General features: G+C 57.6%; 1 protein-coding gene across 2 annotated transcripts in view; it reads right to left on the bottom strand.

Moving 5' to 3' along the window:
* Positions 1-5,445: 5,445 nt before the first annotated feature.
* Positions 5,446-21,336, bottom strand: part of ATOH8 (atonal bHLH transcription factor 8) — a 34,400-nt gene continuing 18,509 nt past the window's right edge. Inside the window, exon 3 of one of the 2 annotated variants that reach the window (XM_075563092.1) lies at positions 5,446-6,477. In XM_075563092.1, coding sequence (XP_075419207.1) covers positions 6,472-6,477 — 6 coding nt within the window. In that variant the 3' untranslated portion in view covers positions 5,446-6,471. Of the gene's footprint in view, positions 6,478-17,919; positions 19,373-21,336 lie in introns of those variants that run through there. The other variant, XM_075563091.1, reaches the window with a different exon arrangement.

The following is a 21,336-nucleotide window of genomic DNA, read 5'->3' as shown; positions in this document are numbered from 1 at the left end:
GAAGGACTGCCAGTGTCTCACAACTCTCTCTCACTGGAGTGAGTTGCACTGAGCCATGTGCACTGCTTTATAATTTAACTGTTCATTCTTGTATTATATATCTATCTGTTCATTTCTTGTGTTATCTATCTTTATAAATACATATATAATTAGCAATCTGGTTTTGTCTCTCTAGAGAACCCTGTCTAATACAGGTGGCGACTGGGGAAGGGGGCTGTTGGATTGAAGAAAAAGAGGCTGGCTTCAAACCCCAGCCATGGGACAACTTTGGGTGAGTCACCACCCAGAAATGTAGTGTCAGGAAGTGAAGCCAGCGAGGGCTGGGGGGGCTGGGGGGTTGGGGGGCTGACCCATAATTGCCGGAAGCATGGTGGACCTGTCAAAAATGCTTGCCGCTAGTGACATAAATTAGGATGCGAAGGCAAGTTTCTGCTTTTTTTAGTGATGGTTTATTTACGTGTTTTTGACCATGTGAAAAAATTTTAAATTCATCCAGAAAGGAGAAAAAAATGGTCTCGATAGACAACTGCCCTGGGCTCAGGATGTTCTGAGAAAGTCTGGGGAAGGGGCCTGTTCCTGGAGCTGATGCGGGAAAGGGTGGAGAGGAGGGGCCGGCCACAGGGAGGGACAAGGACTCAGTGGGCCCAGGATATCAGAGTCAGAGAGAGCCAGGGGATGGTAAGCATCCCCACGAGCTCCGCACAGAACCCGCAGCAGGCCGAGGTGAAGACGTTTCATGCGTTTTCATATGAGAAAGAAAGATGGGTCCTGGAGGCAAGGGGCCGGGCTTGTGAGTCATTGCTGCGGGTCAGCAGGACAGGGGTGGTCACCCGGGGCCTGGGACTGAGAGCACTCGATTCCCAGGGGAACCCAGGCCTGCGTGGACAAGACGCAGAGGCACGTTTGCTGGGAACGGAAATGCTTCGGTCGTGACAAATGCTGGGGTGCAGAGGCCTGTCTCGTGGGCAGCCAGAAGAAGAGCACACTGGGGCATGATTGAGCAAGAGGAGCCGGCCCCGTCCGGGTGGGATGGGGCCAACGCCCCTAGATGGCCAGACTCGGTGGAGACTGTGGGGAGACGCTGGAGATGGCTGGAGAGTGGGTGGGATTCCCTGTGACAGGTCTGGCGGGTGGGGGGGCGGGGGGTGTCAGCTAAAGAGCCTGGACTGTAGCCTGGAAGCAACAGGCGCCAGCAGAGGATTTTAATCAGGGAGGGGCTTTGGGAAGCAACCTCTGCCAGCCCTCTGTGAGAGGGAGAACAGATCAGAACAGACCAGAGGCAGAGAGACCCCGCAGGACTTGGCCCAGCCAGTAGACAAGTTCCTCCTGGGTCCTCAAACACACCACGCTTGTTGTGCCCCCAGGGTGTGTGTGTGTGTGTGTGTGTGTGTGTGTGTGTGTGCATCCACATGGTAACTGCACTCCAGCTAGGCAAAGAGTGTTCATCTCTGTAACCGATGCTGAAGGCTGCCTGGGAAGTCCCTGGGTGGGGCCAGTGGCCAACGTGCTCGACTGTTCGCCAAGAGGTTGGAGGTTCAGGCCCGCCCAGAAGGGCTTTGGAAGCTTGGCCTGGAGATCTACTTCCCAAACCACCCACTGGAGCGATGTGACACACAGGGACGCAGGGCGTCAGAGGTGGCTCCGAGCCAACAGAGGGACCAGCTGGAGTCACAGTGTCAGAGAGACTCTCAGGCCTGTGAGAAGAGCCACCATGGATCAGTGGTGTCTGGCATCGGCGGGAGCAGATGTGGTAGCCCAAGTGCACCAACCCATGCCCACTCAGCACCCACTGGATGCCAGGCACCAGGCCACGAAGCCACGTTTGTGCAGAAGTCCAGTTCCAGAACACTTGGCCCTACAGCGAGCAAAGCACTTGGGGGCGGGGCCCCACTCTGTGGCCGTGCCCCTTCCTGCTTTGAGCCTCCCTGGGGCCTACTTAAGGGACCCCGGCCTGTGTCCTGTGGTCTCGGGGCCTTGAACAGATTGGATGCTTTGAGAGCTGTTTGTGGAAGAAAGGAAAGTGAGTGATTACAGTTGCCCTGTTTTTCATTCAAGAATGAATCAATATGCAGACTCTGCCAGACCCTCTGGAGAACCAAGAGGTCAATTAGATCCAATCTTTGCCCTCCAGCAATTGGCAGTGCCATCTGGGGCGTCAACACGTGCTCGAAGCTGTAAAACAAGGCTGTTGTAAGTAAAAAAGGGCCTGAAGAGCCCGGGTGGCGAGGTGATTACTCATCGGGCTGCTAACCACAAGGTCAGCAGTTCAAACCCACCAGCCTCTTGGGGTAGAAAAAGTTGCCTTCTCGGAAACCTGCAGGGGGCAGTTCTACTCTGTCCTAGGGGATTGCTCTGAATCAGAATGGACTTGGTGGCAGTGAGCTGGGGAATGTTTTTTGAGGAAGCAGCCTTGGTGGTGGTGAGGCTGCTGAGCAGCACGGTTAGCAGTTCAAATGCACCAGCCCCTCCACAGGAGGAAAATGAGGTTATCCCGTGAAGATTGGCAGCTTCGAAAACCCACAGGCACGATTCGTCATTCTATGCTGTCCTACGGGGCCACGATCATTTACTCGTTGGCAGTGGGTGTGGGTTTGGGCATAGCTGTGTATCTGCATTCTAGGGGGGCCCTCACCTCAGGAGGGCAGACATGGCTTACTTGGGGTGCAGTGCAGTGGAGGGGCAGAAACCAGAAGGGAGGTGCTGGGAAGAAGGACACCCTAGGGCAAAGGGTGACGGCTGGGGTCCCTCTGTGCTGCCCTCTCCTCAGGGAGCCTGGGAGCAGAAAGCAGCTGTGTTGGAGGGGCCTACAAACTGACTGGAAGGAAACCCTTGGAGAGGACAGAGGCCTGCTTCGAACAGGCCAGGTTCATTCAGAGCCTGGGCTGCTGGCAATGTCCGCTCCACAGCTCAGGCAGCAGTATGGGGGAGGCAAGTGAGGGCCGGGTGCGGGACCGGGCAGTGTCTCACTTGCTTGTGCATAGGTCAGGTCACTGTGGGTTAGAATTGACTCCCTAGCCCTAACCCCAACAACTGGGAGAGGCTGTCTGGACCTCAGGTTCCAGAGTCTGGCCCACTCATGCCCACTGGGCTGTGAGAAAGAGCGGGGAGAAGGAGAAGGAGTAATAAGACAGCCCTAGGCCTTAAAGATGGAGAAGAGGTGGGAGGAGGTCCCCAAGCAGAGTGTGGGAAAATGACCCAGCTCTGAGCCGGAAGGGGCCACAGGGACCTCTGGATTCCCCTCCCTGGGGCAGAAGGCTCTCTCTTGGCACCGTCTGGGGCCAGGAAGCAGTGTGCAGGCGGAGTGAAATTCTTGATGGGGCCCGTCAAGCTCGGTCCCTCCATCTTTTCCTGCAGGAAACAGGATGCCTGCGCACTGCAGGACTCAGGTGTGACCCCCCCTTGCCCCCGGGCCTCTCAGATGGACATACTCGGGCAGGTCCTAGGGGCCCCTGAAAAGGGCCCTCTCTTTGCCAGGGCCAGGCCCCGGTGCACACGGTGGCGCAGAGGCAGTGTGCTGACAGTCACCTGCAGCCAGCCCTGCAACCGTCTGGGCCATGGCTATTTCCACGTGGTCTGCTGCCTGGCGGACTACATGCCACTGCTCGGGAGACTGCCCATAACCTGTGGCTCAACCTGAAACACGGGGTTCCATTAAATGAGAGTGCACGCATGTTGGGTATGCACATGTGCACGCGTGAGGAGCACATACGTGCGCACCCAGAAACACCAATGGCCGTGTGGCGAGGACACTGGGTGAGAAGAGGAGATACAGGGGCTTTTCATCATGAATGTGCACAAACATACAAGGAGCCCTGGTGACTGCGCTCAGTCTAGTTGCCAGTTAAACCTGCCAGCTTCCAGTCGGCTCCTGTCAAGGTTTCCAGCCGTGGAAACCCCATGAGGTTTTCTGTCCAGGAGATTGCTATGATTTGGAGCTGGCTTAGCGGCAACAGGTCTTTCACAGACATTCGTGTACGTGTGTGTTCACGTGCGTGTGTCCCAGCCGCATTTTCTGCTAACCAAATATGGCCTGTGACCCATTGTCAGTGGTTTGACCTCCTTTCTCTCCAGAGACCGGTCTGCTGGTGACCGAGGGTCTCTGCTTTGCCAGCACATTAGAATCACTTGAGGAGCTTAAACAACAACAACCTCATGGTCCAGGTAACACCCCATTCCAACCCCTCAGGATCTCTGGAACGGGGCTTCAGCATGAATACTTCACCTATTTCACCGTTTCCTCAGTTCACCCCCTATGCTGCTACCACTGAGAAGCCTGCACAGAAAGCCTTTCTTGCCCCCATTGCTCTGCTGAGAAACTTCTATTCATCCTTCAAGACCCAACTCATGTAACCCCCTTCCCAGAGACTTGCCCAACTGCCTGCAGGGAGCGCTAGTTCCTTCTGTCCTGAAACTCACCCCCCCGCCCCCACTAATAATCTAGCTGCACCCTAATTATCTGCCTGTCCTCCTGGACAGAATCATGAGCTGCAGGAAGACACATCCACTGCAGGGTTCCACTCTCCCCTATTCCCAGAGCTTCGCTGGGGGTCCAATACCTCACTGGGGGTCAGCTGGTGGCAAGGTCATGTCATGGAGGCCCAGGAGTGGTGCTGGGGACTAGAGCTTGAATGCCTCCAAGTGGTGAGGGTGGGCCTGCTCTCCTGGCAGCGGTGGGCTTTCATAGAAAGGGTCTTTTCACAGCCACAAGTTTGATGTTGGTTGGCCCATATTTCCTGTGTCCCAAGGGGGCACCACCAGGTTCCTTGGAGGTTCAGAGGGACAACTGAACAGGGCGAGGCCTGGGCCTGGGGCCCCACGGTGACCGACCCTTCCTACGTGCCCCACCCCCCTTATTCCCATCCCGTGCCCGTTCTGTCTGGCTGCTGCTCGAGCACTTTCCCCGTGAAGTCCCCGGATTCCTTCCCAGACCAAGGAACCGGGGCCAGCCCACGCACCAGAGGGCCATGGAGAAGGCTCTTAGCCGGCTGGGCCCACACACACTCCAGCCCCAGCCCCCCGCTCCTCACGGAGAGCCTTCAGAGCAGAGCAGAGAGAGGCCAACATCAAGTCAAAGTCAAGGGCAAGCTGTGTGTCCATCTGCTCCTGGGGCGTCCCTGCAGCCCTCCTGCGTTAGCAGCCTTTTCTTACTTCTGGGCCCCCGTGCAGGGAAGGGGTGAGCGTGAGTGAGGCTACCCTGATTTGAATATGGGCTCTGCCACTGACCAGCGCTGTCTCCTTAGCACCTCCGTTTCCTCATCTGTGAAATGGGGTTGGTAACACCATACCTACCACGGAAACGCGGGACAAGGATCCCGTGAGGTGGGAAGTGTTTCTGACCACAACCTCTATTCACAAATCCAGGCTGACGTCATGCCCAACACCGCCTCTGACTTTCCAAAGTCCTGCTGGTCACCCACAGACTCACTCAACATGAGGAGGGCTGTCTTGACGTGTAGGGGCTTTTACTTCAATTTGAAGCAGATGGTAGAGCACAGATGAGGGCTGTTTTGGCCTTTTGAACACAAGGAAGGAGTAGGCCTTGGCTTTGAACGTGTCCCCCCCCACCGCCCTACACACATATTGGCCCATTCCCCTGGTCCCTTCCTCCCTCTGGCCCTCAGGCAGAGCAGGGCGCCACCTTGCTTGCTGGGCCCTGAGGTCACTGGTGAGGAGGAGCTGGCTAGGGAAGCAAAATCCTCAGGCAAGTCTTCTGAGAGCAAGTCCCCAGTGAGGGGGGGGGGGAGGGACAGTCATCAAGATGACTTCCTCCCCATGGTGCTCAGGGTCACAGAGGCATCCTGGATGCAGACAAGCTGGAGAATGGGGATCAGAAGGCTGGAGCACCCAGTGGGAGGGAGAGTAGGGACTCAAACCCTACTCCCTACCCACCAGTGGTTCCCGAGCCTCCCACTCCAGCCCAGAGAAGGCTCACCCTGCACCCAGCCCATTGGACCAACTCAAGGGCCCAGAGAGAGTGTGAGAGAGTGAGAGACCGAGATCATGCTTCCAATCGCCACTAAATGCCCTCCTTCCCATGTGGTCCAAATGGAATTGCTGGCATGTCTTTGGCTTGAGATGGGATTTGGACAAGTCGGGGAGCAAAGGGATAGAAGATCTGTGTGGTTTCTGTCTGGGGGTTTTGTCACCCACCATGCACAGTGTCTCTGTGAAATCTTTGGCAGTGACTTTTTGCAGCCACAGGGAGCCTCGAAGGAGGGGCCGGAGGTGAGGGCTCGCTCCCCTCCCCACCGAGCAGAGGGAAGAGTGCAGCGGAGGAGCCAGAGGAGCCACTGCGTGGCAGGGTGAGGGCCGGGCCCCGGCTGGTGGGTGGGGTGGGGGTGGGGACAGGCGGCAGTCTGAGGGTCTGGAGGCAGCTTGCAGGAGTTGACGCTGGACTTGGTGGGCACACACTGTCTCCTTCGGTGCTGAAGAGGCCGGCGGCAGCGTCCTTGGTCTGGTTCTTCAAGGCGGTCACTCCTGAAAGAGACGGCTCATTGTCAGAAGCATCCCAACTGGTCACAATGCCAGAGTGGACCGGGTGCCAGCACCCCGGAGCCAACTGCCCCTCATTTTAACCTCCCAGCAGCCCCCAAAGTGTCCCTTATGGTCCAGGCAGGAGGCTACATGCCGAGGGGTTAAGTGAGTGGGGCACCTGGCTTTGGAACCTGTGCTCTTCCCAGGCTCCCACCGCTGCCTTCGAGTGGTGTGGCTGGTTCTGTTGGTTTGAAGGAATGGGCAGGGTGGAGAGGGCAGAAGTTCTGGGAGTTCTTGTTCCTGTGCACAATGCTGAGGAATCTGATCAGAACCACCACTACCACCACCACCGGCTAAGTGGGTCCCTGGTTGGCTGACTGGCCCTCCCCCTCCCCTAGGAGCAGCTTGTCCATGTCTCTCGTTCCCTCCCATGGCCCAGACAAGAGTCCTGCATCACAATCCAGAGACCGGCTCTCAGGGCCAGCAAGTCATCAGCCCACCAGCGACCTGGCCTGAGCTATCACTGTTTCTCTGGGCCTCGTGCCCTCCTTCTGTCCAATGGGAGGGAGGAGCCAGTGAATACATTTCTCATTCTCTCTAAGTCATGGACTCGAGGTCTGGCCTGTGGATCCCTAATCCCTAATCTGGAAAGCTGGTCAAGGTGATTCTGGTCCACTTGGAAGCAGTGAGGTGGGGAGGACACACAGAGGAGTCCTAATCCCGTCTCTGGAGTTAGGGCAGGTCAGGGTCAGTATCGCCACTGTGGCAGCAGGACTGGGTGTGGCTCTTGAGAAAACCCCCAGTGGATGAGACTTGGGGACATGACCTGGAGGAGGGTCAAGGGGGCTCTGGGGGCTATAGCCCTCTAGGGAGAATGGGTCCCACATCTCTCTGACCCAAAACTGTTACCATGGGGTCGGTTCCATCCAGAATGGGCAAAAAAGGCAGTAAAGACATCAAACGCCGCGACTGCTCAAGAGTCAGAGCAGAGCTGTGCTCCACAGTTTCAAACAGCCCCTTAACCTGGTACAGCACACGCCTCACCGAGCAGGTCCAAAACCGCCACCCCCCTTTTGATTCTTGCAACCAACCTGAGCCAACAGCTAAGCGCTTTTAAAATAAACAAATGAAAGGCAAACCTGCCAGGCTCTAGCCACATGCCAGGGAGCTTCCTCACCCTCTGCCCCCTCCAGGTGAGCAGTCACAGGCCCGAGGAGGAAGCGCCAGGGGCTGGCAGCAGCAGCACTTGAACCCAGATCAGTGTTTATTCTACCCCACAGAGGCTGCTCTTGCTGAAAGGGAGGCTTGGGGAGCCAGGTCGCAGCCAAACCGCAAGCTTGGAGGGCCTGGCAGCCACGGGCCCTGCTGAGCATCCTTGTCGCAGGCCTGAGGCGGTGCCAGGGGCCCCCAGCCAGGTGCAAGGCAGGAGTGGGGTCTGAGGAGGCCCTGGAGGGTGGGGGGCAGAGAACTGGGCCAGGAGAGTGGCGCTTTCTCCAGCTGAGAGTGGCTCCGAAGGAGGGGGGAGGGAAAGTGAGAGAAGGCTGTGTCTTGATGTGGTCAATCCCAGGCTCACATTCTCAGGGCTGGCCCCAGCAGGAATCTGCTTTCTGTTATGGAGTCTCGGGAGGAGGATTAGGAAGTGGAAAGGAAGCCTGTGGGATGGTCCTGGGGTCTGTGGTCCTCGGGCCAATTTACGGCCGCGTCATCCCGGTGGGCACGGGCTGCCTGGGCGGGCTCTGGCGTGGACTCAGTCCCCTCGTTCAATCTGCCTGTGATTTGGGGAAGGAGGAGAGGGCTGGGCCGGCGGCAGACGTAACTGGACACAGCGTCCAGGCTGCTGGCAGTCTGGGCACACTCCCAAGCTCTCCATCAGCTCTCCGGCCTGCTCCAGCCACCTCTACCACCCAAGACTGAGGGGCGGGGAAGCTTCTCTCAGCAAGGCCTGACCTTCACAAGCCCTGGCCCTTGCCCCGGTGTCCTCCCTGCACCTGTGTCCCCAGCGCCCAGCCAACACATACATCTGAGGTCCCAGGAAGCCTTCTGTCTTCTGGCCGTGGTGGGAAGAAGACGGGCGCCCAGAGGTACCAGAACCATTTCTGCTATGAATCAGCTGTGTGATCTTGGGCAGCTCATTTCCCCTCTCTGTGCTTTCGTTCCCTTGCTGGTCCAGATCGGGGGCGCACATGGATGACAGACATACCCCATGGTTAAACGGATTATGAAGCCACACTTGCAGTACCTAGGAGAGCAGAAACGCCATGGGACCTCCTGGTCTCCCCAGGTCTCACAAACTTCCTTCCACCACTTTGAAAGAGTTGACTCTTCGTTCTCACACACGTTTTGGTCCTGGGTCAAGTCCCAGCTCTCTAGGCTTCAATGTATTGACCTTTTTTGTTTTGCTTCCTGTAGTAGCATTTTAAAGGCTCTGAACATGTTTTGTCGGTGTAGCAAATGGGCTGGCTTATCCCGATCAGAAATCCTCCTTTTTCTGCTGCACCTGTGTCTGTGGTACATGGCCAGTTTCTGAGAGCAGCAGCCTGGCCTGCTTTGTTCACCGGGGGAGCCCCAGCCAGGGAGGGAGTAACCAGTAAGCATCCTATGCCCCGGTTTGTGTTGATCAAGGTAAGCACAGGAGTAATTAATGCAACTAGGGCCATGCAGACCTCGCTTACTGGGCCCCCCAGCACCAAAACCGTGCCTGGTGCACATAGCCAACTCAGCATTTGTTGAAGGAGTGGATATTTCCAGTCGCAAGTACTTCTTCAGTTACTATAGCTCTTTGTACACTACGAGATCATCTTTTCCTAGTTCAAGTGTAGCTGTTTTACGTGTCTACATCAATAACCAGGAGCCATGCCGGCATCGTGGTTACAAGTTGGGCCGCTCCTCAGTAGAAAGAAGAAGCTGTTGACTTCCAAAAGGAATTGGTCTCAGAAACTCACAGAGGCAGTTTTACCCTGCCCTCCAGGATCACTCTGCATCGGCATGAACTCCATGGCAGCGAGCGAGAGACATTCCATTCACTTCTCAAAATTATTTGGCCTCCTGCTCCCTTTTTAGAAATAAAGTTCCCCTGTGCCCGCCCCCCGGCAGTGCAAGACTTCTGTACTATAGCTCACAATCCAGGATCAAGTGCAGGGGTCTGGTCCTGCAGCCCCCCTGGGTTCTTCCAGTGCCCCCCGTGATCATCCCCACTTTCAGACACACTGTTTTAGGGCAGTTTCTGTGAATCCTGGAACAGCTTCCCGTGGTTTGGCTGCTGCTGGTGAGCCCCAGCATTTCCCGGATCCTTATTTCTAATAGTTCTTCAGTCCAGGAGACCAACCCTGCTCGCTAAGCCCGACCCTGTACCCTCTGCTCGCTAAGCCAGACCTTGGCCTTCAGTGGCTCCTTCCCCTCTCTTGGTTACATGTGGGCACTACAGGGCTGTTTTTTGGAGTTCAGGGCCACTCAGAAAATACTGATAAGGACCTGCCATCTAAATTATTTCACCTTTTCATTCCTTTCCAGGCAATGATGTCTGTTCTCCTCCTTTGACCATTTTCCCACGCTCTTAAAATGCTAGCTCTTGCTATATGGAAGGTATTTTGAGGGCTTCTATGTGAAGAAAAGATGTCTAGTGGAATGGAAGCCGAGCTGCTGTTGTAGTTTTTAAACTGATCTGTCCTGAAAAGAGTGGCCAGATCTCAAATGTGATTTAAAAGATGAAGATGATGACAGCGAAGGTGCAGGAAGAGGAGGAAGAGGAGGAGCAGCAGCAGGAGGAGGAGGAGCAGGAGGAGGAGCAGGAGGAGGTGGAGCAAGAGGAGGAGCAGGAGGAGGAACAGAAGGAGGAGCAAGAGGAGAAGCAGGAGGAGCAGGAGCAGGAGGAGCAAGAGGAGGAGGAGGAGCAGGAGGAGCAAGAGGAGGAGGAGGAGCAAGAGGAGGAGGAGGAGCAGGAGGAGCAAGAGGAGGAGGAGGAGCAGGAGGAGGTGGAGCAAGAGGAGGGGCAGGAGGAGGAACAGAAGGAGGAGCAAGAGGAGAAGCAGGAGGAGGAGGAGCAAGAGGAGGTACAGGAGGAGGAGTAAGAGGAGGAGCAGGAGGAGGAGGAAGAGGAGCAAGGAGGAGGAAGAGGAGCAAGAGGAGGTACAGGAGGAGCAGGAGGAGGAGCAGGAGGAGGAGGAGGAGGAGCAGGAGGAGGAGGGGGAAGAAAGCAGAAAGGGTACGGGAGAAATAGGTTTCAAGAACCAAATCGGCACTAACGTGACTCTTCCTTCTTAGAGACCAGTATGTGTGTGAGACAGGGCTTCTGGTTTAGTGCATGGTTCTTACTGGATCCAATCTTGACACCGAAGCCGGCCGATTATGGAGCCCCGGTAGGCTGTTTTAACCTCCCGGAGCCTCAGTTTACCCACCTTTAAAATGGGCACGGCAATGGAAGCCACCTTCTAGGCTGGCTGCAAAGAAGCAGCGGCACAATGGAGGCCGGCATACAGGGGTGGCACATGACGGCAGGGGTCCTGCGTCCACAACCGTTGGGTGCCCAGTTCATAAAGCATGAAGTGGCAGCCCAGGCTAAAAAGTCTGAATACCACTGACTAGAAACTGCCTCTTCTTCGCCCACTGCCAGTCTGTGTTCAACCAATGACCTCCTGAAACAAGCCATGATTTACAGAATCGTCCAGGTGGTACGCATCAGTAAGAGAGTCAGAAAGCCCCTGGAGTGCACAGGGTGGGGTGTTAAGTCACCTAGAGAAAGCGACTGGCTCCAAGTCTTCACCGATGACTGGGTTTCCTGTGCTGATGTGTTCACCCATAGAGCAGTGGTTCTCAACCTTCCTAATGGCGCAACCCTTTCATACAGTTGTAGTGACCCCCCCCATAACATTTTCATCGCTACTTCATCACTGTCATTTTGCTCCAGTTATGAATCGGGCGAGCCCTGTGAAAGGGGTCACGACCCACAGGTTGAGAACGGTGGACCTACAGTATTTTAATTTAAAAACACATTACTGCCGTGCAGACTGCCTTGTAAGCTGGCTCGTATTTTTCCTACAAACACTCAAGACCAGATCGCTCTGCCTTTGAGAGACCCGTTTTCACATCATCTTCTTGATTAACCTTTGTTGAGGTTAATCTGGACGCAGGCACCGGCCTGGGCTTTTCCGGCCTCCAAATAGCCCAAAGAACTGGAAGCAGGTACTGGCAGGCCCACCCCTAGCGCCTGCCGCCCCGCCTGGCCTAGGCGCCAGGGGCGACAGGCAGGAAATTCATGAGCAGCTGGGCTTGGCTCTCTGTGCCGGAGGGCGGGGACATGGCGTGACTCAAGGATCACAGTGTGTCCCGCTGGGAGGGCCCTCAGAGGTCCCGGGCATCTCGGAGTTGCAACAGGATGATCAGAGGCCAGGTGAGCCAGCAGAGTCCACTTGGGAGCCGTGAAGGGGGAGACGAGACAGTTCATGGATTCCGCAAACATGCGTGAAGTCCTCCCTACTGCGGTCTTTGGGAGAACAGGGAGGCTGACTGTGCCCCCCAAAGATTTACAGCCTCAGAAACCACATGGAGGTCTGCTGTGGGTTGGAGTAGGTACGATGGCAGAGGAAGGTGCCAGCTCTGGGAGAGGCCCTGGGGTGAGGCATCCCTGCCCCTGGGGCAGCAGACCGGCTGCCTAACCACAGGAAAACGCTGGACCAGCTGCCCTTCCAGGGGATTCCAATTCACAGCAGCCTGCCCGCCCACCCACCCACTGTGTGTGGGAGTAGAACTGTTCCCCGCAGGGTTTTCAATGACTGCTTTGTTCAGAAGAAGACCCCCCAGGCCTCGCTTCTGAGGTGCTTGTAAGTTGGACTGGAACCCCCAGTCCTTCCAGAATAGCTGAGGCTCCCCTCTCGTAAAGGCTGCCAGTCCCACCCCTTCTGGTTGTGTTCTGGGAGCTGCTTGCCCCACGCCCCTGGCTTCCCCTAGCTCCAGCTCTCTCAAGGTCCAAACTGGGAGGGAGGACACATGGGGCTTGGGCAGGTCCCCATGACGATGTCCAAACCCCAGAGCTGGTGACAGGCTTACAGCAGAACATTCCTGTCTACAGGAAACAGGTGCCCGGCAATGCTGGCGAGCCAGTCACCCCACAGCCCACCCCACCCCTGCTAAGCAGCTGCAGGTGGAGCTGGCTCCCAGGTAATGTAGGCAAACCTTTAGTGAGTCCCTGTCACAGTCCCCACAACGATCAAAACTATGATGCTCTGAGGTGGGGGCACCAGGACGACTCAAACCCAACCTCGTAACCCAACGGCCCATCTCCTGGGAACTATTGAAGCCCGCAATCCCACCTCCTCCTACATTCTGCAGTGTCGCCAGTTAGTGGCTGGTAGAGTGGCACTGTCCCTGCCGATTCCCTGAGGGAAGGTCCACCTAGACGTGGCCCTGTCTTCCCAGGCCTGGAAGCCCAAGGGCAACTCAGTTCCCCCCTTGTCAGGAGCATCAGCGTGCCAGGCTGCATATTTTCTCACTCCATCCCAGGAGGTCAGTATTGCCGCTGCCCCGGCAGATGAGGAAATGCAGGCCCCAGAGGGGTCACCTCGCTTGCCCTGGCCACACCACTAGGAAATGACAGAGCAAGGCACACCCCTAACTCTGATGACCTCAAGGCTGGCAGGACCCCAAGCCGCCTATCTACTCAGCTGCCACCTGCCTGGGTTCTACAAAAACCTCACCTCCATCCACCCCCTTTGAGCCTACAGGAAGGCAGTCGGCAGCGGAGACCCGGTGCCCCAAAGCCAGGTCCAGAGCTCACAAGGGGCCACAGGGGGCAGTCACAGAGACCCGAGGCCCCACTGTGCCAACAGTCTCTGGGGCTGTGGGCACTCTCTCTTCTCTCCAATTAGCTCTCTGTCTGGGTGTCTCTGTGCCAACTGTTTCTTCATCTCTCTCCCTCTCTGTTTGTCTCCCCATGGCCATCAGTCCGTCTTTCTGGCTTGGCCCTCACTGAACCCCACCCACAGTACAGACAGTCAAGCTGGCCTCTGTAATTAGGGCCTGAGGTCCTGCTGTCTGCAGCTTCCCATCTGCTTCCAGTCTTGGGATGCTCTCCAGCCAATTCTTCCCAGATAAGCACTGCTCTTCTGGATCCCAGAAGTTCAAGGAGCCTGTGTCCTTCCTCCATACCTGGAGGGGAGCCAACAGCTGTGTGGACAGGTGGTCCAGCCAGGTGAGGAAGGCCCTGTTCACATATCGCTATTGGCAAGCCCTGATTCATGATCAATCTCTCTCTCCCCACCTCCTCAGGCCTATCACCCCCCCCCTCTCCCGGTGCCTCTGTTTACCAGTCCCTCCTGCAAAACGGCAGAGGGGGAGGGGCTACCAGCCAGACATGTCAATTGAGGCCCAAGTGCTGGCCAACACTAACCCTGGCAAAGGCCACGGTAACCCCAGGAGATTCCCCAGGGGGAGTCCAGCTGTAGCTATTGATGACCATGGGGGACACAGGTGGGGTGGTGGGGGGGTAGAGGGGAGGCATTGACTGATGGCCACGAGTGTGTCAGAGTCGTTCCCAGTGTCTGGCTTTCCAGCAGCCAATCTCCAGGCCTTTCTTCAGTGGCACCGTCAACCTTTCACCTGTGCAAAGCGTTTGCACCAACCCAGGCTATAGGCCCCTCCAAAGCCAAACTCTCTGACCCTATGGGAACTCCCTGCGGGCTTCCAAGACAAACTGTTTGCGGGAGTAGGAAGCCCTTGTCAGTTTGGTGGACTCAAACTGCTGACCTTTTAGTTCGCAGTTCAAGGCCAACTCATTAGGTGCCTGCAGGCAGAGAAATAATCAAGCAATTTCAGTGCCGGGGTGCGACACTACCCAAACACAGTTTAAAGATGTGTGGAGGCCTCCTTCAGCTCGTTCATTGCTGGAGCACCTCCCTCCAAGGTGCAGATTCTGGACCCTCTAAGGGACCCAAGCCGGGCCAGGGGCCTCTCTGTCCGGGCTCTTTACTCCCTGGCTACCACCCACCAACGACTGCAGAAGAGGAGCCTCTAGAGGCACACGGGACAGGCCAAGGCTAGGAAGAATCATACCCCCCACAATCCCCTCCTACATGCACAAGATACACGTACCATCCTGTACACCCACATAGGCCACCCTGCACAGGGGCTACATCTGCCAGCTGGGGCATCCGGTGCCTCCATCCATCTAACCTTGGCCCTGCCTCTGCCCCTTCGTCTGCAAAGTGATAGTAGCCATCTACTGCTCACAGTGGGTGAGGATTAAAGAGCTGGGGGCTCAGAGCGTGTGTATGTGTGTGTGCGTGTGCACACCCCACTGGCCTGTCAGCTCCTCAGTGGCAGTCAGTGTGCTTTTCAATCTCCCTTCCAGCCCTGGGGATATCCCAGGGAGCCCTGAGGCAAGCAGCCCTGCCCCAGCACGGACATTTTAGGAGAATGAGCCACAGATCAGCCGAGAACCCCACCCCCACCTCTCCCTCAAAGGATGTCTGGGGTTTTCTGTGCCAAAACAACTCGGACAGCCCGTTTCCCAAGGACGGCTACACTTCCCTGCCTTCCCAGTCAGACATTACTGGATGTACTTCAGCTTCCTCTTGACAACTCAAGGTCAGCCCAGGAACAGCAGTTGACAAAATACTCCCCAGGTCCCTGAGGCCATATGGCCTCTTGGCCCTGCCCTGCACAGCCCCAAGCTCATTGGCTTCTGGGGGCCTCTGGCTTTGCTCTGAAGTGTTTTTCTGTCTCCCTCCGCCCATCAGGACCCTGGTGGGACCTGCAGGGCTATGAGGGTCCCTGCCTCTGGGGGCTGCCTACCCCACAGCAGTTTGCCCTTTCTGTTCAGCTGATCCGAGCCTTCTGAGAGCTCAGCTTGGGAGACCTGCACAGAGGGCAATGGGGGGCGGGGGTTGGGATGGCTCTGAACCTCCTCAGGAGTGTAACTTAGCTCTACATTCCAGAAGGTGGGGTCCTGGCCTGTTCTCTGGTGTGACGCCAGCAAGGAGAACAGAACATGCATGGTACACAGTAAACAGAAAAAAGAATGGAATTCACACTCCCTTCACTTTTCTTGCTCATGTAACTGGAAAAATCAAACTCATGGTCATTGAGTCAATGTCCAAGACTGTCACTGATTACAGGAGTAGAAAAACCCAGTCGTCTCCCTTGTTGCTGCTGGTGGCCTTGAACTGTCAACCCCAAGGATTGCAGCCCAATGTGTAACCACTACATCAAGCAACTCCCCGTGGAAGTGAAGGATGGGATAAGTAAAGAATCCCTGTGTGTACATGTACCAGGGGTGGGACAAAGTGGGCTAGCTGTGCGAGCAGCCAGGCTGCTGCCACCCACCGTCTGGGTGTACGAGGTGGCAGGGCAGGGGGTGGATAGGAAGTCAGGCACAGCACACTGCTCCTGGGGAGGGTGGGAGACTCAGCACAGCCTGGTCTGATGGGCTCCAAGCAGCTCACCCCTTCTCTGGTGCTGCCTTTAGATGCCAGATGCCTGGTTCTAACCCCATCGTCAAGGCTCCTGACTTCTCAGTGTGTGTGTGTGGGGGGGGCAAGTTCTGAAAACCTCAAAGACCACTAGTCACCTCCCAGGGTGCACCCCTTTTCCACCTGGATTTGGAAATGGGGCCCATCCGATTGCACCATGAACTGCCCAAAAGAACAAATGGGTCTTGGAAGAGGTACTGCCAGCGTGCTTCTTAGAGGCAAGGCTGGTGAGATTTTTGTCTTCACATATTCGGACAGGTTGTCAGGAGAGACCAGTCCCTGGAGAAGGACATCATGCTGGGTCAAGCAGAGGGACTGACCCAGTGGCTGCAGCAATGGGCTGGCTCAGGCATGGGAAACATCATGAGGATGGAGAGGACCGGACACTGTTTCGTTCTGTTGGATATTGGGTCACGATGGGTTGAAATGGATTCAGTGGTAACACACACACACACACACACACACACACACACACGGTGGAGAGACAAAGCCTCTAAATCCTAGATGGGGAGGAGACACTCGGGTCCTCCTGTCCCTTTCCTGCTGGGTCAGTGCAGCCCATCACCCACTGCTCCAGACCTTGCAGGCCCACAGGTGACAGTGTCCTTCCACCCCCGTGGCTCCCTGGGCCCTCACACTGGCACATCTTTACTCCTGCTTACAGTGTTTCTCAGAGTAGACAATACTGCTACCCACACTGACATTGGAATGACCCTCTAAAAGCAAACGCCAGCCCCCCATCCTGGATTATGGGCTCGTGGGAAAGGCTCACATGGACCCATGGGATTGTCTTGGGACTCAAGGGAGCTGTGGGGGCAGAGGCTCTGGGAGCCATGCAGTGCTGTGCGGAGGGGGCCAGGGCCAGGGCAATCCACCAAAAAAAACGAGGCTGCCGGCCACCCTGTCCCAGGGCTATGGCGAGCCACTGTGGTTATGGCTGCCACTCTGGTTAGTGCCATCTTGGGGCTCATCCAGTCCTATGGCTGCTCTCCCACTGGCCCGCCTAGCTGACTAAAGACAAAGCCCGGACCCATAGCCGTGGGGTGGACTGGCGACCCCGGGGTGCATAAAATAGCTGTTCCATCGGGTTTCCAAGGGTGAGTGTGTGTGTGTGTGTGGGGGGGGGGTTGTATGAAGTTTTCTTCCCAGGACTTGTTCAGTTAGAAGTTAAGCACATAGCCATTGGTACCACCCAGGGGCTCCTCCCAGCAGAGAGGCATGGTTATGCCCCTGGTTCAGGCAGTGCCCCTCTCACAGTGGGGTGTGTAGAGTGGGCGCCTGGTAAGACTGCCGGCCCAGTGAGGAGGGTGACCCCGGCCGTGCTCTCTGCCTTCACCCCTCCCTTTGGAGGCCACATGAGGACAACATGCTCGCTGCTTTGGTGGCCACCGTGTGACCACGCGAGCCTTGGTGCCATGGTGGGTTGAGTTGTGCTGCTCACCGCAAGGTCAGGGGTTCCAAACCACTAGCCAGACTGAGTGGGGGAGGCGATGCGGTCTGCTCCTGCTTTGAGATTGACCATGTAGGAAACCTGTAACAGCAGTGTCCTTCGGTCTATCCTACAGGGTTGCTAGGGGTCAGAGCTGACTCCATGGAAGTTAGCTTTTTTATTTTCTCCCGGGCAGCCACCAAGCATGCATAGACCTCAAGAGGCCCAGAGGCAGGCTGCCACCAAGCCACCTCCCACCTTCTCCGACTTCAGAGCCATGAGAAACCCGAGCCCCTATACGCCGAAGCTGCCAGGGCCATGCTTCTGTTATCTGAAACACAGAGCTTCCCCTGGCTGAGTGGAGAGAACAGGGGGACAGCTGCCTGGAACGGAGGGTGGAGGAGAAAGCCCAGTGTTCCCCGACAGCCAGGTCCTTCCTGCAGTCCCCGCGCCCGGCACCCCACGCTGATGCTTCCTTAGACTCCTTGCCAGCAGCCCCACCCATGGGAGGCTGTTTTAGTTGAAGGGGCAGCACGTTGTTATGTGGGGTCCTACTGTGTGCCAGGAGCTGAGACACAAAGGTGGAGGGACTCAGGGGTTAGCCAGGCACTCAGCACATGCCGTGAGCTGCAAGGATTGTGTGGGGACGACTGTGTGACGTACGGCGTGTCATGGAAAGAGTGTATCCCGTAACATCCCGTCTCTGCTTTTAGGGCCTGGGCACACCTGTCACCGGGGGAGGGCAGTGAGGCATTGTGCCACAGGAGGAGGTCAGGGCGGGCTCCCGGGATGCGCCGAACATCCAGAATGAGCAGGAGTCCTCCAGGCAGACAGGGGAGAAGGGCATGTTACGCAGAAGGGACGGCATGAGCACAGAGCCAGAAATAGCCCCTCAAGGCTACGAGTCCCATGCCGCTGGAGGGTAAGCTGGGACGGGAGCGTGACTGGCTGGGACCAGGGCATGGGGGAGGGGTAGTGGCATCAGCTGTTCTGTGAAGGAAGCTGGCCTCCACCTTGGCCTTTGGGGGCACTCTGAGGGTATTGAGCAAGGAGCCAGAGCTGGCTTCCTGCAGGGCTGTTGGCAGGGGCTTGGTGGGAGCTGACCAAGCGGGGAGTGGCTGGGCAGCTGGGTGGGCATCGGATGGGCAGGGGATGGAATGCCTAAGGCAGACAGGAGGGTCTTAAAGGAGGCAGTGGCTCCCTGCAGTGCCCTTGAGAAATGTTTACCCTGGGGTGCTCAGGAGGCATGGTTCATTATTGTCAGTCTCCTGGGCTGGGTTGGGCCAGACCAACGGGAACAGTGACCCACGGGCTCCCTCTGACCCTGCCCTCCACCCACAGGGCCAGGGGCCCAAGGCTGGGTGATTGGTAGGTCAGCCTGGTTCCTCTGCGGGAAGCGCCACCCCATCGCCCAGCTCTTGTTCTCCAGCACCCTCGAGGCTAGAAGGTGGTCCTGGTCATTCGGTCCTGCTGGCCTCCTCACCCAGCAACCTGTGGGCCGCGCTGCTCCTCCTCTTCCTGCTCTTTACCCCATCACAGCGTCCAGGCCAAGGCCAGGGGCCAGGGCAGAGTGCACAGAGCATCCCTGCTTCATTTATCACAGGAGGCCCATAGCAGTGCCAGGAGGTGGGCAAGGTCTTCTCCTGCTCCCTGCATGGGCTCCTGGGGCTGAACCGCCTGGCAGAGACCCCACAGCCTCTGAGGCAGCGCTGATGGGGCGGGTCACCTGCCCACTGTGTCAGTGCTGTCTGCGGCCCCTGGGGAGGATGCCCCTAGCTGGCACGGGAGCCCCTTGGCTGGGTGAGATAAATGTGCCTTCCAGAGAGATAAACATCAAAACCGGGCCTGCATCCCTGCAGCTGAGGTGGGGAGGGGAAACACAGGGCAGGCGAGAGAAGTGAGGTGCCGAAGAAACGCATCCACAAGCTGGGACGAGCCGGCCACCCACAGCAACGCCGCTGACAGTCTTTTTCCACTGCTGGGACAAGGAGCCGCCAGACTTCTGGGTCTGATGGAAGAGCGGAGAGGTGAGCCATGGGAAGGGCAACTGGGGTGCTGAGAAGGGCAAGCTCCCCCATCCTGACCTATGATCACATCACCACCACCTGACAAGCTGCCCCTCCACCCTCTGCCCACCTACATGCCCCCAGCCTGACTTCAACACATCCTTGGAGGGCCCAGAGGGGGGCGAGGCAGGCCTGGCCTTTCTCTCCCCCTCCCTCCTAAGGCTGGCCTCCCAGCTGCCAGCTCTGCCCAGCACCCCACAGGCCTCCGACAGGCTGCCCGCCGCTTGCTCCCACGAGGTGCCCAGATTCCAAGCAGATGGCTCCCAGAAGCCTCCGGGGGCCGCCGGTTCTTAAAAAAGGCAGTGTGTCATGCTAGGATCAGCTGAGGGGCCCAGGCACTGGGGTGTTTATTAATACGACTGCTCCCCGCCCTCCCCCCACGGCTGCTTGTCTCCCCAGTGCCCTTTGATGCTCCGAAAGGGGGGTGTCCACCTTAAGCCCCCCTCCCTCCCTCTGCCTGTGGCCTGCTCACGGCTCTCTGCCTGTGGTGTATTCTGGGTGCCTGGTGTAATAACTGTGTGACACCCCCCCACCCTGGGTTACCACTAACCGGACCACCCCGGGCCCACCTTTCTGGCTCCCACCAGCCCCCTCACCCCCACCCCGCTGAGCTTTTATGAAAGCAGTCATTTCCAACCATCTCCAATTTTAACAGCTTTGAGGGAGGAAATAAAAAAAAAGTTCTGTGGTCTCCAGGAGACCTAATGAGGGGGCCTTCAGTCACCCTCAAGGAGGGAGGGGAGGGGGGAACGTCGCAACTGGGGTAAGAGGAGGAAGAAACAAGCGAACAGAATAGGGGCGGGTGGGGTGGGGGGAGGAGTTGGGCGCGGTGGGCTGGGGAGGGCGCAGGGGGGAGGGGAGCCGGGCGCAGAGATAAAAAGTCAAGCGGAGGCAGCCGCGGCGCCGCCGGAGCAACAAGAATCCCAGCCGCCAACTTTCGCGGCCGCCAGCCCTGTTATTCATGAGCAAGTTTCCTCTCTCACAAAGGACCTTTTGCACGGTTTTCCCCCTGCCTCCAAACCAGCTGCTCGCGCTGCTGTATCCTGAGTGATGATGAGGCTCTGAAAGGGTTTTTGGGGAACAGATGGCCAGGGGAGAGCTGGGGAATGTGCCAGCAGAGGCCGGGCCGGCGGCCAAGGCCTGCGGTGACTGAGTGCCTGGGCTTCCAGCTCGCGTGCTTTCCCTGCCCTCTGCCCTCTGTGGCGCCAGCAGGCCTTCCCAGCGAGCGCGCGGAACATCTGGAGTCTGGGCCTGCCAGGAGGGGGGAGGGGGGGCGCGGCCGCCGGGCGGGCGGGGGACCCTCTGTTCCTGCGGAGCTCCCATGGCCTCACCAACAGGCCCGCCTCGCAGAACAGCTAATCAAAACCACAGCGCCCAAATGGGAACCAGGCACACTCCCAGCTGCCGCCAGATGCCGCCAAGCAACTTAACCCGGTGTCAGGACTCGCTGGCGGCACAGCGCTGGGGGTGCTCTGAGCTGATGACACCCCCTACCCCCCCACCCCCGCACTCAGCCCTCGGACCCAGTTCACCCCTCGGCTGCCACCACCAGCAGGGTTTTGGCTCCCTGCAGTTCCATGGGGCAGACTGCAGCCCGCTTGGGGGTGGGGACAAGGCAATGTATGGAGCATCGGCTGGGGGCCTCCCAGGTGCAGGCCACTGTGCTGGGCAGTGGGCGAGCCCCAGGGAAGCGGGTAGCCACAGTCCTTGCCATCCCCAGGAGCTGGAGAGGTCGGAGTTAGAAACTGAGCCCCTTCATGCCCTGACTGCCTGGCCTTGGGCAGTCAGTACCCTTCTCGGGGTCACAGCCTCCCCTTTGGTGGAATGGGAGAAGCGGCCCTAACGCGTGGGGTCAGTGTGCTCGTAGGGATCATGGATGCGGTGCCTGCCACCCAGTGGGCCCTCA

This window comes from Tenrec ecaudatus, chromosome 11, assembly GCF_050624435.1.
Source record: "Tenrec ecaudatus isolate mTenEca1 chromosome 11, mTenEca1.hap1, whole genome shotgun sequence".
Classification (NCBI taxonomy): domain Eukaryota; kingdom Metazoa; phylum Chordata; class Mammalia; order Afrosoricida; family Tenrecidae; genus Tenrec; species Tenrec ecaudatus.
Note: the sequence above shows the minus strand (reverse complement) of the source record. Positions and strands in the feature narration are given on the sequence as shown.